General features: G+C 32.9%; 1 protein-coding gene across 1 annotated transcript in view; it reads left to right on the plus strand.

The window, feature by feature from the left end:
• The first annotated feature begins 467 nt into the window (after window positions 1–467).
• LOC111696647 (peroxidasin homolog) overlaps window positions 468–15,687 on the plus strand; it is a 34,947-nt gene continuing 19,727 nt past the window's right edge. Inside the window, exons 1-9 of the mRNA XM_023466322.1 lie at window positions 468–543; window positions 1,426–1,468; window positions 2,022–2,115; window positions 2,693–2,763; window positions 3,197–3,278; window positions 7,058–7,135; window positions 8,041–8,089; window positions 11,191–11,276; window positions 12,668–12,709. Coding sequence (XP_023322090.1) covers window positions 504–543; window positions 1,426–1,468; window positions 2,022–2,115; window positions 2,693–2,763; window positions 3,197–3,278; window positions 7,058–7,135; window positions 8,041–8,089; window positions 11,191–11,276; window positions 12,668–12,709 — 585 coding nt within the window. The 5' untranslated portion in view covers window positions 468–503. The remainder of the gene's footprint in view (window positions 544–1,425; window positions 1,469–2,021; window positions 2,116–2,692; window positions 2,764–3,196; window positions 3,279–7,057; window positions 7,136–8,040; window positions 8,090–11,190; window positions 11,277–12,667; window positions 12,710–15,687) is intronic.

Genomic DNA, 15,687 nt, shown 5'->3' on the forward strand with positions numbered 1-15,687 from the left:
TCGTTAACTAAACAATGGTTTGGTTCGTTAACTTAACAATGGCTTGATTTGTTCTTAACACAATGTATTTGGTTCGTTAACTAAACATTGGTTTGGTTCTTTAACTAAGCAATGGTTTGGTTCGTTCATTTAATAAGTAATTTTTTTTTAAACAATGGTTTGGTACGTTAACTGAACAATTGTCTGGTTCGTTTGGTATATTTCCAGACTAAATAACATTGATAAAATGTTATATATATATTTCCAGACCAAATAACAATGATAAAATGTTATATATATTTCCAGACTAAATAACAATGATAAAATATTATATATGTTTCCAGACTAAATAACATTGATAAAATGTTATATATATATTTCCAGACTAAATAACATTGATTAAATATTATATATATTTCCAGACTAAATAACAATGATAAAATATTATATATGTTTCCAGACTAAATAACATTGATAAAATGTTATGTTTCCAGACTAGATAACAATGATAAGAGTTTAATATAATGATGTTATTGTCTATTTGTCTTCTGATCCTAAAATCAGGTAAAAGAAATAAAAATACAAAGTAAGTTATGAATACATGTACTGGGTTACCCGCAAAGGATGAGACTTCAGAGACGTCAGTACCAAATTTATATAGTCTGTTTCATTCCATTCATGATTCCCTGCAACTGTAAACTTGATTCTTTCCTTGCCAAATTATTGAATAAGCCGTTAAAATACTTGATTTATAGCAGAAGGCCATGGGAACATCAACTTTTCAGGATTTTAGGTCGTCTTTTCAGTCTCAACCTTTGTGGGTAACCCTGTATCTTTATTAGTAGGACAGAAATGTCTTCAAAAAGTACCATTCAAAACCGCGGGGTATCATTTCAAGTTGGAAGAAAATAAGGAACACTTGTTTTCTATTGGTTTTATTCAACAAAAAGTGGAAAATGTTTAGCCAACATTTTTGCAAAATATTTAATGTATTTAGGATTACCACAAACAATTTCGGATTTTTTAATATTCTAAAGAAGCTCACTTGATGTTCTAAAACTATCAGTCTTTCGGTTATAAAATTGTTGCAACTTTCTCAGTTTGAATTGACGCTACGTTCTTGAGTATAAGTTGTTTCAGTATGAAACGTTTTTAACAATTTTCTCCTTATAGACGCAATAGATAGAAGTAAGATTAGTAGCGATCAAAAGAGCTTATTTTTCGCGAACACTCCCTTTCAAAATGTTTGATTTTAGTATTAAAATATGATTTTTTTGTAGAATATCATTTGTATGTAAACAATTCATTGTTTTTATCAAAAATTATTTTCTGTTATTATCAAGTCGTCCAACTCACTTGAAGAAAAAAAAACTGAAAAAATAAAATATCTTGTATTTTTGTATTTTGTATTAATTGAAAACTACCTAAACCATCATTTTTATTTAGTTTCTGGATCAATAGCGGAGAGGGACAGAAAACAAGATTACGGGTAAATTTTTCTTCAGATTTGAACAATATAAATCAATCATTTATAAAAGTTGAAAGTACTGAAATTTTTGCAACTTGGATGTCATAAACCTTGATATTTGATACTATGATGTCATAAACCTTGATATTTGATTCTATGATGTCATAAACCTTGATATTTGATTCTATGATGTCATAAACCTTGATATTTGATACTATGATGTCATAAACCTTGATATTTGATAATATGATGTCATAAACCTTGATATTCGATACTATGATGTCATAAACCTTAATATTCGATACTATGATGTATAAACCTTGATATTAGATAATATGATGTCATAAACCTTAATATTCGATACTATGATGTCATAAACCTTAATATTCGATACTATGATGTTATAAACCTTAATATTCGATACTATGATGTCATAAACCTTAATATTCGATACTATGTTTTCGGTTTGATGTAAATTCAAGGTTCGAAATATAAAGGTTTATTCCACCATATTACGTATATTCGAAAATCAGAGTTTGTGGCGAGTGTTCAGTTCAATTAGAAATATATCTAGGTATGATTACTTGGAGGAAGAATACAGTGTTTACGAAAACCTGGCAGATGAAGGGTTTATCCCAGAGTTTACAGTAGAACCAACTAAGCTAATGGTAGGATATCCCTGAGTTTACAGTAGAACCAACTAAACTAATGGTAGGGTATCCTTAAGTTTACAGTAGAACCTAATAAACTAATGGTAGGATATCCCTGAGTTTACAGTAGAACCAACTAAACTAATGGTAGGATATCCCTAAGTTTACAGTAGAACCAACTAAACTAATGGTAGGATATCCCTGAGTTTACAGTAGAACCAACTAAACTAATGGTAGGATATCCCTAAGTTTACAGTAGAACCAACTAAACTAATGGTAGGATATCCCTGAGTTTACAGTAGAACCTACTAAGCTAATGGTAGGGTATCTCTAGATTTACAGTAGAACCAACCAAAATAATGGTAGGATAACCCTGAGTTTACCGTAGAACCAACTAAACTAATGGTAGGATATCCCTAAGTTTACAGTATAACCTACTAAACTAATGGTAGGATATCCCTGAGTTTCCAGTAGAACCTACTAAACTAATGGTAGGATATCCCTGAGTTTCCAGTAGAACCTGCTAAACTAAATGGTGGAATAGTATAAGAATAAATACTTGGTTTTTATAAGATATATAATTTTTTGTTTCTAGGTCACATTAGGATCGACAGCAAGATTATTCTGCGAAGTTAAAGAATTAGGTCCCACTACTATATCTTGGAGGTAAATAATTAGGTCCTACTACTATATCTTAGAGGTAAATAATAGAATTAATCAACAAACTTTTTGCATAAATTCATTTTCTTCGAAAAAAATGCTCTAATTTGATGTACATGCTTCTTCAAAGTAATCTAGTCAGCGTATTAAATAATTTCCAAGAATATATTCCTTACACTCATACATTAATAATCAACGGTACACGGGATTCGTTCCTTGTCCTCCTGATATTCTCCATAACAAAATTTTTCCATGAATTGAAGAATTACCTTTTTCATGTTAAGAAACAGTAATCTTTAAGATGTATGGAACAGTATCTATCTCGGGTTAGAATGTTTTTATGTGATAATCTTACGCTTATCCCAGAAAATATAGATTTTATTCTATCTTTAGTTTTCTAAACTAAATAGAAAACATTGTGAAATACTCTTTTTTTCAGGAAACTTGACTCAAATGATTCAAGTGAGCCAGCATATGTTGCTGTTGGGCCTACCCTACTCACCACAGATCCTAGATTCCAGGTATATACCTATCCTACTCACCACAGATCCTAAATTCCAGGTATATACCTACCCTACTCACCACAGATCCTACATTCCCGGTATAAACCTACCCTACTCACCACAGATCCTACATTCCCGGTATATACCTACCCTACTCACCACAGATCCTAGACTCCTGTTATATACCTATCCTACTCACCACAGGTCCTAAATTCTCGGTATATACCTACCCTACTCACCACAGATCCTAGATTATAGGTATAAACCTACCCTACTCACCATCACCACAGATCCTAGGTGAAATTGGTCTCTGTATAAAGCAAAATCACCACAGATCCTAGGTTTAAGGTATATACCTCCTACCCTAATCCCCACAGATTATAGATTCAAGGTATATACCTACCCTACTCCCCACAGATCCTAGATTCCAGGTATATACCTACCCTGCTCACCACAGATCCTAGATTCCAGGTATATACCTACCCTACTCACCACAGATCCTAGATTCCCGGTATAAACCTATCCTACTCACCACAGATCCTAGACTCTCGGTATAAACCTACCCTACTCACCATCACCACAGATCCTAGGTGAAATTGGTCTCTGTATATAGAAAAATCACCACAGATCCTAGATTCCCGGTATAAACCTACCCTACTCACCACAGATCCTAGATTCCAGGTATATACCTACCTTACTCACCACAGATCCTACATTCCCGGTATAAACCTACCCTACTCACTACAGATCCTAGATTCCCGGTATATACCTACCCTACTCACCACAGATCCTAGATTCCCGGTATATACCTACCCTACTCACCACAGATCCTAGATTCCCGGTATAAACCTATCCTACTCACCACAGATCCTAGATTCCCGGTATAAACCTACCCTACTCACCATCACCACAGATCCTAGGTGGAATTGGTCTGTGTATATAGCAAAATTGATGTGTCTCATGTTTATAAAACTATCTAAAATCAAAACCTGTCGTCTTCTGATTCGACAGCTTTATTTTTCCCTATATCTAACCTACTCACTATCCAGATCTTGAGATACTTATTCTTACTTATTTATATATGTATAATATTATATTGAATCTATTTCTGTATGTTATATCATTCATAAACATAAATGTAGAAATTGTAATATATATGTTAGATCTGTATTTGACACAGGATGCTTGTAAGCTATTAGTCTTCCCTCTTAATTTCTCAACATAATGCGTATATCTAGGGTACCAGGAACCCTGGGGGTCTAGGCACCTTTCCAGGGTTCCAGGAACCAGGGGGGGGGGTGTTCTAGAAACCTTTACGTGGTTTTAGAATCCTTTAGGGTCCCAGGAGCCTTGTTTTATTCCAGGAACTTTGTATTGGATTCTGGAAACCTCGCTCTGTATTCCAGTAACCTTGTTCTGGATTCCAGGAGCCTTATTCTGGATTCCAGTAACCTTGTTTTGGATTCTAGGAACCTTGTTCTGGATTCCAGGAAACTTCTTATGGATTCCAGGAACCTTGTTCTGAATTCCAGGAACCTTGTTCTGAGTTTTATGAACTTTGTTCTGGATTCCAGGAACTTTGTTCTGAATTCCAGGAACTTTGTTCTGAATTCCAGGAACTTGCTCTGAGTTTCATGAACCTTATTCTGTATTCCAGGAACTTTGTTCTGAATTCCAGTAACTTTGTTCTGGATTCCAGGAACATTGTTCTGAGTTCCAGGAACTTTGTTCTGGATTCCAGGAACTTTGTTCTGGATTCCAGGAACTTTGTTCTAAGTTCCAGGACCTTTGTTCTGGATTCCAGGAACTTTGTTCTGGATTCCAGGAACCTTTTTTAGGATTCTAGGAGCCTTTTTCAAAGTATATGGATTATTTAAATCTTTATAGTAATTAAGAACTATTTTACGTTTCAAGGAGTTTTGATCAAGAATCTAGAAATTTTCCTAGAATCCTGAATAAAATTCTTAGACTCCAAGATTCATAATTAAATAGATCCCTAAGCTGAGGTTTCTAGATCCCTAAGCTAAGGTTTCTAGATCCCAAAGCTAAGGTTACTAGATCCCTAAGCTATGGTTTCTAGATCCCTTGGCTAAGGTTTTTAGATCCATAAGCTAAGGTTTCTAGATCCCTAAGCTAAGGTTTCTGTATCCCTAAGCTAAGGTCACTAGATCCCTAAGCTAAGGTTTCTAGATGCCTTAGCTAAGGTTATTAGATCCCTAAGCTAAGGTTTCTTTATACCTAAGCTAAGGTTTCTGTATCCCTAAGCTAAGATTTCTAGATCCCTAAGCTAAGGTTTCTTTATCCCTAAGCTAAGGTTTCTGTATCCCCAAGCTAAGGTTTTTGGATCCCTAAACTAAGGTTTCTTTATCCCAAGGCTAAGGTTTTAAAATCCCTAAGCTAAGGTTTCTTTATCCCTAGATTAAGGTTTCTTTATCCCTAAGCTAAGGTTTTTAGATCCCTAAGCTAAGGTTTCTTTATCCCTAAGCTAAGGTTTCTTTATCCCTAAGCTAAGGTTTCTAGATCTTTAAACTAAGATTTATAAATCACTTAGCTAACACAGATCTTTTCAAGAAAACTCATGTTTTGCTGAGTTAGCTTTTTAAATTGTCTTCTGATCTGTTGATGAACTGAGAACAGTCCCTTTAAAACTACTTAAATCCCCCTGCCCCCTGCAGCCTTCCCTAAATGTAATTTTAAACTGAAAATGTTGAATATACAAGATTTTCTCCCTGTTATTGGTTTTCTCAAATAATCTCCATAGCCTGAGATGTAGAAGGGGGAAACCAGGGATACAACACAAACCTGAGATGTAGAAGGGGGAAACCAGGGATACAACACAAACCTGAAATGTAAAAGAGGGAAACCTGGAATACAACACAAACCTGAGATGTAGAAAGTGAAACCAGGGATACAACACAAACCTGAGATGTAGAAGGGGGAAACCAGGGATACAACACAAACCTGAAATGTAAAAGAGGGAAACCAGGGATACAATACAAAACTGAGATGTAGAAGGGGAAACCAGGGATACAACACAAACCTGAGATGTAGAATGGGAAACCAGGGATACAACACAAACCTGAGATGTAGAAGGGGGAAACCAGGGATACAACACAAACCTGAGATGTAGAAGGGGAAACCAGGGATACAACACAAACCTGAGATGACGAAGGGGAACGCTGGGGGATCCAAAAGAAAACCACTCGTAATGAGGGGTTTCGAAACCAAACTAACTAAGGGAAACAAGTAGAAACCAAGGAAAACCAGAAACACTATGGGAAAATAGACAAACCCGGGGACGTCGGACAAACTAGTGGAAATAAAAAAAAACCAGGAAAATCCAGAAGAAAAACAGGGGAACCCAGAAAGATTGACTCCATGGGGGAAACCAGTCAAATCAAGAGAAACCTGGGGAAAACAAGAAAAATCCTTGAATTAATCCTGTGGAAACTAGTGGAATTTAGGAGAAAAATCCTTGAATTAATCCTGTGGAAACTAGTGGAATCTAGGAGAAAAATCCTTGAATTAATCCTGTGGAAACTAGTGGAATCTAGGAGAAAAATCCTTGAATTAATCCTGTGGAAACTAGTGGAATCTAGGAGAAAACCAAAACATTTATTTATTTTCATTTTATAGAATATTCACTGAAAAAGACGCAGAAGAATTTGATCTCTAAACCTTTTTATCCGGAAGGAATCTAATTGTAAAGGAATTTGACCTGTAGTTAGACTTTGATCTGAGGAATCATATTTTAAGCTTTTTTATTAAAAATATGTCTAACTTTTCTTTTTCTCCAGGTTAGCTTAACACCACAGGGCTCCATCCTGCAGATATTGCTGGTTCGGGATCAAGATCAGGGAGAATATCAATGTCAGGTATAGGTACAGGGACGGTTATCCACAAAGGATGAGACTGTAAAGACGACTTTAAACTCTTTAAATATGACATTCCTAAGTTTATTTAAGTCTACTGCCTTGTATGTGGTTTTTATTTGGCTTACATGATCATTTAATAAAGAAAGAAAGAAAGAAGTTTATAGTTTCAGGAAATAATGAATAGAAGGAAACAGACAGTATAAATTACATACAGTCGTCTTTGAACTCTCATACTTTGTGGTTAACCCTGTACATAATTTATCTAAGAGTGAACTGTACGGTACATACAATTAAATATTCAATGTACACGGTACTGGGACAGGGTTATCTATATAACTAAATAATAAATATAATTGATTATGGAAGACAATGTTGGCCAGCAATTCCTCTGTAAACGGAGACACCATGTACATTAACCAAACGTATGTTTATTGTCCGTGACATGCTTTCTGTACTCAATATATATTTTACAAAGACTGATTAAAGGGATTGCGCATGCATGTCTGATTCACAACGGTGCAATAAACGTAATCTGATTAATAATGTTAGAGATATCGTAGTTTTTCTAGGTTTGAAAAGTATGTTCTACATTTCCACCATTGTATTAAAAGTATTAAAAAGCAAATTCGAAAAATGTAAATTTAAGGAATAAAAATGGGTTCCAAAGTTATGAGTCGCTGAACTTGTAACCGTGGGACCTCTAGTTCACCGTGACCATTGGAATCAGACGAGCCCCTCGAAAAAAAGAGGATCACAGTCACTTGAAATTAACCGTACAGTCCCTTTAAAAACAATTATAGATTACTGCCAAGTCAATTATCCTTACACTTGTCTCTTGGTTCCACAACTTTATTTATTATTAATTGTTTTATTAATACTTTTATATAATTTATAATTATGTTTAGGTGTTTTCACATCCCCCCGTGTACCTCACACATACTCTAACTATTAAAAGTAAGTTTGATATCAATTCTATATTTAAAAAACGATGTACTAGGAGAAAACTTTTACCTGTGGTTTATGAAGACGATAGTTAGACACAAGACTTTCACTAAATACGTAGTTTTCAAGAAACGGTGGTAAATCTATTCGGTTTATAACAACAAATAGAATTCCCTAAATGTCGTCTTCCAATTGCACAGTTTCATGGGTCCCACTGCATATGCATGAGTATGATTGGATTTATTCATATTTTATTGTGACGCATGGGACATATCATTTGCGAGTGATGCATGTTTGAGCTAACTTAAGTTTTATTGAAGACATAAACTAAAATCACTGCTGTCAGAGGTTTTTACAGCTTGGGTTATGTTAGGTTACACAAAGCATCACAAATTACATGTGAAAGCATCATAATTGTCCTAATTGATAAAAAATAGTCTGAAGAGTGAAAACTATTTTAAACTTTAGGAAAATGTTTGAAAATGTTTGAATAAGTTTGCCGCCACCAGATGGCAGGGAAGGGGGAGGGGGGGGACATTTTCTTGAAAATCATTTAACAAGTTTACAGGAAACAGACAACAGGGAATTTCTGCAAAAATTTAAGTTTTCTCTGGATCAAATCCTGTCTTATCTGTCTAGAACTATAATTAGATTTTAAATGGTTTCGTCTAAATCCACAAAAGATAAAAAAGGAATTTTAAATATATTCTGATTATTTTTGTTAAATGAATTATTGTATTTCATGAAGCTAACGTAATATCCGCACATCTTGGCAACCAAATTTCAATTTCAAAGTTTACACCATCAGTTTGCAAAGATATAGGGATTACAAATTTAGGTATGTGACAAAAGCTTAATTTTGGCCCTTTAAATAAATCTTGCATTGTTAATATACAAATATTATTCTTTACTTATATATAGCTCTTTTACATTTTTTGGTGTGGGGGGGGGGATTAAAGTCAAAACGTTCTAACAAATTTGAGCCGAAACTCTTTCAGAAACGTATACAGAAGGGTTGGGGGGCTATTGAACCAATGCCTTCCTTCTTTGTAATTAAAAACATTGGTTTTCAGGGCGTTGCAGGTCCCAAATGATGCTGTTACCCCCAAGGAAAGAACAAAAATTTAAACCCCCCTCCCCTTAATTAACATGGTCAAAGTGTGGTTCAAAGCAATTCAGGATTTCCACAAATTATTAACAAAAAAAATAGAAAACTCTGTGAATATTTTTATAATGATTTTTTGATATTTTGTAGGATAAAAAAGTCCTAGAAGCTAATTGAAAAAAAAATAAAATTATTATAAGACGAGAAGTGCCCTTGGAACCCTATAGTATCTTTAAAATTGATTATTCAAATTAATCATAAAATATGAAGACTAAACTGATAATCACAGACTGTTAATAATTTGCAACATATTTTTACGTTAATAAGATCTCAAAAATATCTTTTATCCGTCAAATTAACGTTGTATAACATAACATATTTTGACATTTTAATTTGTTAGGCCTGTGGTGAATGCTCTGCTTCAATAAATAGTTTTAGATCCGTACCAATCTAGGTACAACCTTCAACAAGCACAGTTTATATCACTGATACAAATCTGTGGTCCTTGATATGTATTCTTGATACAACTCTGTATTCCTTTATATGTAATTCTGATACAACTCTGTATTCCTTTATATGTATTTCTCATACAACTCTGTATTCCTTTATATGTATTTCTGATACAACTCTGTATTCCTTTATATGGATATCTGATACAATTCTGTACTTCTTTATATGTATCCCTGATACAACTCTGTATTCCTTTATATGTATTTCTGATACAACTCTGTATTCCTTTATATGGATATCTGATACAACTCTGTATTCCTTTATATGGATCTTTGATACAATTCTGTACTTCTTTATATGTATCCCTGATACAACTCTGTATTCCTTTATAAGGATCTCTGATACAATTCTGTATTTCTTTATGTGTATCTCTGATACAACTCTGTATTCATTTATATGGATCTCTGATACAATTCTGTATTCCTTTGTAAAGATTTCTGATACAATTCTGTATTCTTTTATAAGGATCTCTGATACGATTCTGTATTCCTTTATGTGTATCTCTGATACAACTCTGTGTTCCTTTATGTGTATCTCTGATACAACTCTGTATTCCTTTATATGTATCCCTGATACAACTAGAGCAAACTCTTTGCCTCTCTACACGAGATTAATATGTTCGTAACCTGATAAAGCAATATATTGAATTATAATTCATGGTTAACTGATCTATATTTCCTTGGTATTAAATTAATGAACGTAATTAAAGCAAATCGTAATACATGGTAACGACGTAGACCTATAGGTCATCGCAGAAATTAACAAACGTAATAGTGTACGGACAATCTTCACACGCAGTGTACAGATTCAAAAAATATATGGTTTATTACATTTAGAGGCCTATGTAGTCATTTCTCACCCATTAAATCGTCGGACCGCAAACATATGGACGATTTTGGAATTTTTAATCGCATTGTTTGTTTTAGGTCTTATAAATACACAAACTGCACAAATTGTTTTTACAAATCTTACCGACAGTGATAACCATTAAACAACCCAATGACACTCTCCACTAAACGCTTATGATTCTTCGGTCAGTGTACTGCAAATAACTGGAGAATACACTGGAACTCTTAGTTGTGGGTGGTGAGGTCCATTGGTCCCATGAGGGTCGTATCCGCTTTTTTTCAATTAAAATGCAACATAGAGTTTTATTTTTGAGTTAAAAATCATCTTTATAAAAATGGTCGGTCTCTCACGTTGTTAGAGCTTAAAATAATAGATAAAACTGTAGTAAAAAAATGGAACCAGGTCCAAATATTTCAAAGAACCTAACAATTAAAGGACCTCAGGAAATTTTATTGGCTGGATGAAATAACAAAATCCCCTCCAATAAATTTCGGTATTACAGAAATGTTGAAAAAGATCTACAAAACTCTTTTAATAATATACGAAAAAAATACAAAATAAAATGTAATACCTATAATTCTTTCAAGTGAGAGTGTTTTTAAATTCATGAAATGTAAAACATATATTTGACAATGTAAATTTTCTCCAGGGTCACCGGTGGTGAAAATATTGGGTAAACCTGACTCTGGTGTGTATACCATAGTAGAGGGACAGGAGCTAGCTCTTGTATGCCAGGTAAACCTGACTCTGGTGTGTATACTATAGTAGAGGGACAGGATCTAGCTCTTGTATGCCAGGTAAACCTGACTCTGGTGTGTATACCCTAGTAGAGGGACAGGAGCTAGTCCTTGTACGCCAGGTAAACCTGACTCTGGTGTGTAAACCCTAGTAGAGGGACAGGAGCTAGCCCTTGTATGCCAGGTAAACCTGACTCTGGTGTGTATACCCTAGTAGAGGGACAGGAGCTAGCTCTTGTATGCCAGGTAAACCTGACTCTGGTTTGTATACCCTATATAGTAGAGGGACAGGAGCTAGCCCTTCTATGCCAGGTAAACCTGACTCTGGTGTGTATACCATAGTAGAGGGACATGGAGCTAGCTCTTGATTTGCCAGGTAACACCGGCAGTTTACATCTTTGATAATTTCTTTATTTTATTTATTTTTGGTTGATGATTAAATCATTTAGTTTAATTTGTTATCAAGCGCAATTAGCCAAATTTCACCAAAACCAAAAATCATTATAATTGGGAAAATACTAACTCTTTATGTTTAATTTATCATTTCTGAACATTATTTAATTATATCACTGAAACGTTTTATCTAAAAGATTTTAAGTCGTCATTGAATTCTCATTCTAAGAGAATATCTCTGATAAGCCCAAGTAACTATTATGTTTTTAAAAATCTAAAAAGGCCAAAGTTAAAAGCTAAAAGAAAACTCTGTTGACCCCCTTTTTTTAATCAAATTCTATTTTTTCCTCTAAACAATTTATTTTTCTATTTCCCTTGTGCAGTGTTCAGTGTTCACAATGTTTAATTGATAAATTGTTTTCTTGCTAAAACTTGTTTTTACTTCATTTAATGGATGATATGTGATAATGTGAAGCTTGCACATTTTCTCAAGATAGCAGGGAAATTTATTTTTCTATTTTTTATATTGCCCCCCCCCCCCCACCTCCCTTTTTCTCCATCATACAGAATTTAAGGTCTTCAAGGGAAATGTAGAGAAAAGTATTTCTTGGTAAAAATTTAATTTATTTGGGGAAACATAAACTGGATAAATTGTAAAATAAAACTGGTTTTCTTTGACGAATAGGCAAGGGCAAAGCACACTCGTTTTAATGGCTCGTTTAGTTGCCAAAGCTACGAAAATTATTTACAGGGTTACCCATAGAGCTAAGATGAGACTTCAGAGACGACTGTACGGATTGTATACTGTATACTATATTCATGATTCCTTGCAACTATAAAACTTATTTCTTTCTTTGCAAGAACATAAAATAAGCTAGTCAAAGACCACATTCATGACAGAAGACTTGATTTAAACTTTCAAGTCGTCTTTACAGTCTAATCATTTTTGAGTAACCCTGCTTATTTATATTGACCTATATTTTATTTTGTTTACAGGGTGAGGGGGATCCTAAACCAGATATATACTGGAGACGTCAGGTAGCTCATTTATGTTCCTTTTTATTTTCAAGCATTTTCATTTCTATTATTTTACTGCTCACTCATTTTTATTTTCAAGTATTTTCATTCCTATTGTTTACATGCCCACTCATTTTTATTTCCAAGCATTTTCATTTCTATTATTTTAATGCTCACTTATTTTTATTTTCAAGTACAGGGTGTCCCACGAAACATGACAGTATGCAGGACGACTTGAATGTCGTCTTGATTTTTGATATAATTTGCTGCGTTTATTTTGTCAACCTAATTTTAGAAGTAAATTTCTAGAGATAATAATCACAAAATTTCCATTGTCCTGCCATTTCCAAAATGTGGTCTGCCTTTTTTGTGCTTTCAATATTGCCCGAGATATGAAGAATTTCGTTAAGATTTCGACAATTTTGCTTTTATTTAACAAAATTGAAATTTGAACCAAATTCTTTATATCTCCGGTAATATTGAAAGCACAAAAAACGCAGACCACTTTTTGGAAATGCCAGGGCTAGGAGAATTATGTGATAATTGTTTCAAGAATCATACATTTTAAAATAGATAGAAGACTAAATGTCACAAATAAATTCAAATAACAAAGACGACTTTCAAGTCGTCTTTCTATTGTCATATTTCGTGGGACACCCTGTATTTTCATTTCTATTGTTTACATGCCTACTCATTTTTATTTCCAAGCATTTTCATTCCTATTATTTTCATGCCCACTCATCTTTATTTATATGTCCATTCATTTTTATTTTCAAGCATTTTCATTCCTATTGTTTACATGCCCACTCATTTTTATTTCCAAGCATTTTCATTCCTATTATTTACATGAAAATTCATTTTTATTTTCAATCATTTTCATTCCTATTATTTACATGCCCACTCATTTTTATTTCCAAGCATTTTCATTCCTATTATTTACACGCAAATTCATTTTTATTTTCAATCATTTTCATTCCTATTATTTACATGCCCACCCATTTTTATTTTCAAGCATTTTCATTCCTATTGTTTACATGCCCACTCATTTTTATTTTCAAGCATTTTCATTTTTGATTTTTTTAAACCAACTCATTTTTATTTCCAAGCATTCTAATTCCTATTATTTTCATGCCCACTCATTTTTATTTCCAAGCATTTTCATTCCTATTATTTTCATGCCCACTCATTTTTATTTATATGTCCATTCATTTTTATTTTCAAGCATTTTCATTCCTATTGTTTACATGCCCACTCATTTTTATTTTCAATCATTTTCATTCCTATTATTTACATGCCCACGCATTTCTATTTCCAAGCATTTTTATTCCTATTATTTACATGCCCACTCATTTTTATTTCCAAGCATTTTCATTTCTATTATTTTAATGCTCACTCATTTTTATTTTCAAGTATTTTCATTCCTATTGTTTACATGCCCACTCATTTTTATTTCCAAGCATTTTTATTCCTTTAATTTTCATTCCCATTCATTTTAAATTCAAGCGTTTTCCTTACAATTATTTTCCTGTAATTTTCATTCGACAACATTGTAATTCCTATAACCTTTTCCAATCCCACCCATTTTTATTCCCACTCATTTTCATTCCCACACATTTTTATTTCCATTCATTCATATTCCCGCTCATTTTTATTGCCAAGCATTATTATTCCATTTATTGAATTTTCTATCATTTCATTCAAATCATTTTCATTTTCACTTATTCAATCTGAAATTGTTTAGAATGCACAAACTGTGCGATGAAATATTCTTTTATATAAATGAAACAGTCTCTTTCATCCAACTAAAAGAATAATATAACCAGTATGAGATATATAATACCAAGAATAAACGACAGTAACTTTCTGAAAACCATCATAGAAGTTAATAGGGTGAACTAGCATCTTGACATGAAAAAAGAACCGCTCAGGGACGCTTAGGCTCCCATTTTTTTAAAAATAAAAATTAGAACTAATGAAAAAACTCATTATAAAGGATTTTAATTTCCATTGATTCTGAATTTGTAAAGAGCTGGTTTTAACATGGACACGGTTAAATTATCTTTCATATTTTTTTCTGAGAATCAAACTTATTTAGGATCGGAGGAAAATCAAATTCTGGAAAATATGTCCAAAATAACGATCTAAATTATATAAGTTTTAAACCATATTCGGTGATTTTAATTCTGTAATACATGTTCTCGTAAAGGTATTATTGCCGTCGGAAAAAGACTAAAAAACTGATTTTTCTCAGGTTATATATGACCTACATTCTGAACCCACTCAGATTCATTCTTTATTACTTCCCATCATCACAGTAATGCGCATTCCATCCTTTAATGGAAAATAGAATATTAGTGGGATTAAATATAAGACTACTGTACTCTCCTATAAAATAATAAAACCAATAAAATATTGGTTAGATTAAATATAAGACTACTGTTCTCTCCTATAAAATAATAAAACCAATAAAATATTGGTTAGATTAAATATAAGACTACTGTTCTCTCCTATAAAATAATAAAACCAATAAAATATTAGTTAGATTAAATATAAGACCACTGTTCTCTCCTATAAAATAATAAAACCAATAAAATATTGGTTAGATTAAATATAAGACTACTGTTCTCTCCTATAAAATAATAAAACCAATATGGGCATATAAATATAAGAAAAAGAGAAACCGGGGAAATCTAGAATTCTCTGCAGTAAAACTTTGAAACAAAAGTTTTAAATTATAATCTTTTATCAATAATGTATATTTATATATATTCTATATATTTCTCAAAGTTTCTGATAAAAAAGATTGATGTTTTAGGTCCATAGCAGAAAAATAGAATCTAAACCCCATACATGTAGTGTAATTATACTGGATATAAACAAAAATATTTTTAAAAATAAACCTTAAAACTTTTTGTTCAAGACTGCGACCTACAGTGGGAAGAGACCAAAAAAATGATCTAAATAGTATTTTTACATCATGTAAGGGTGAAAGTATCTGT

Source organism: Eurytemora carolleeae, unplaced genomic scaffold (genome assembly GCF_000591075.1).
Source record: "Eurytemora carolleeae unplaced genomic scaffold, Eaff_2.0 scaffold99, whole genome shotgun sequence".
Classification (NCBI taxonomy): domain Eukaryota; kingdom Metazoa; phylum Arthropoda; class Copepoda; order Calanoida; family Temoridae; genus Eurytemora; species Eurytemora carolleeae.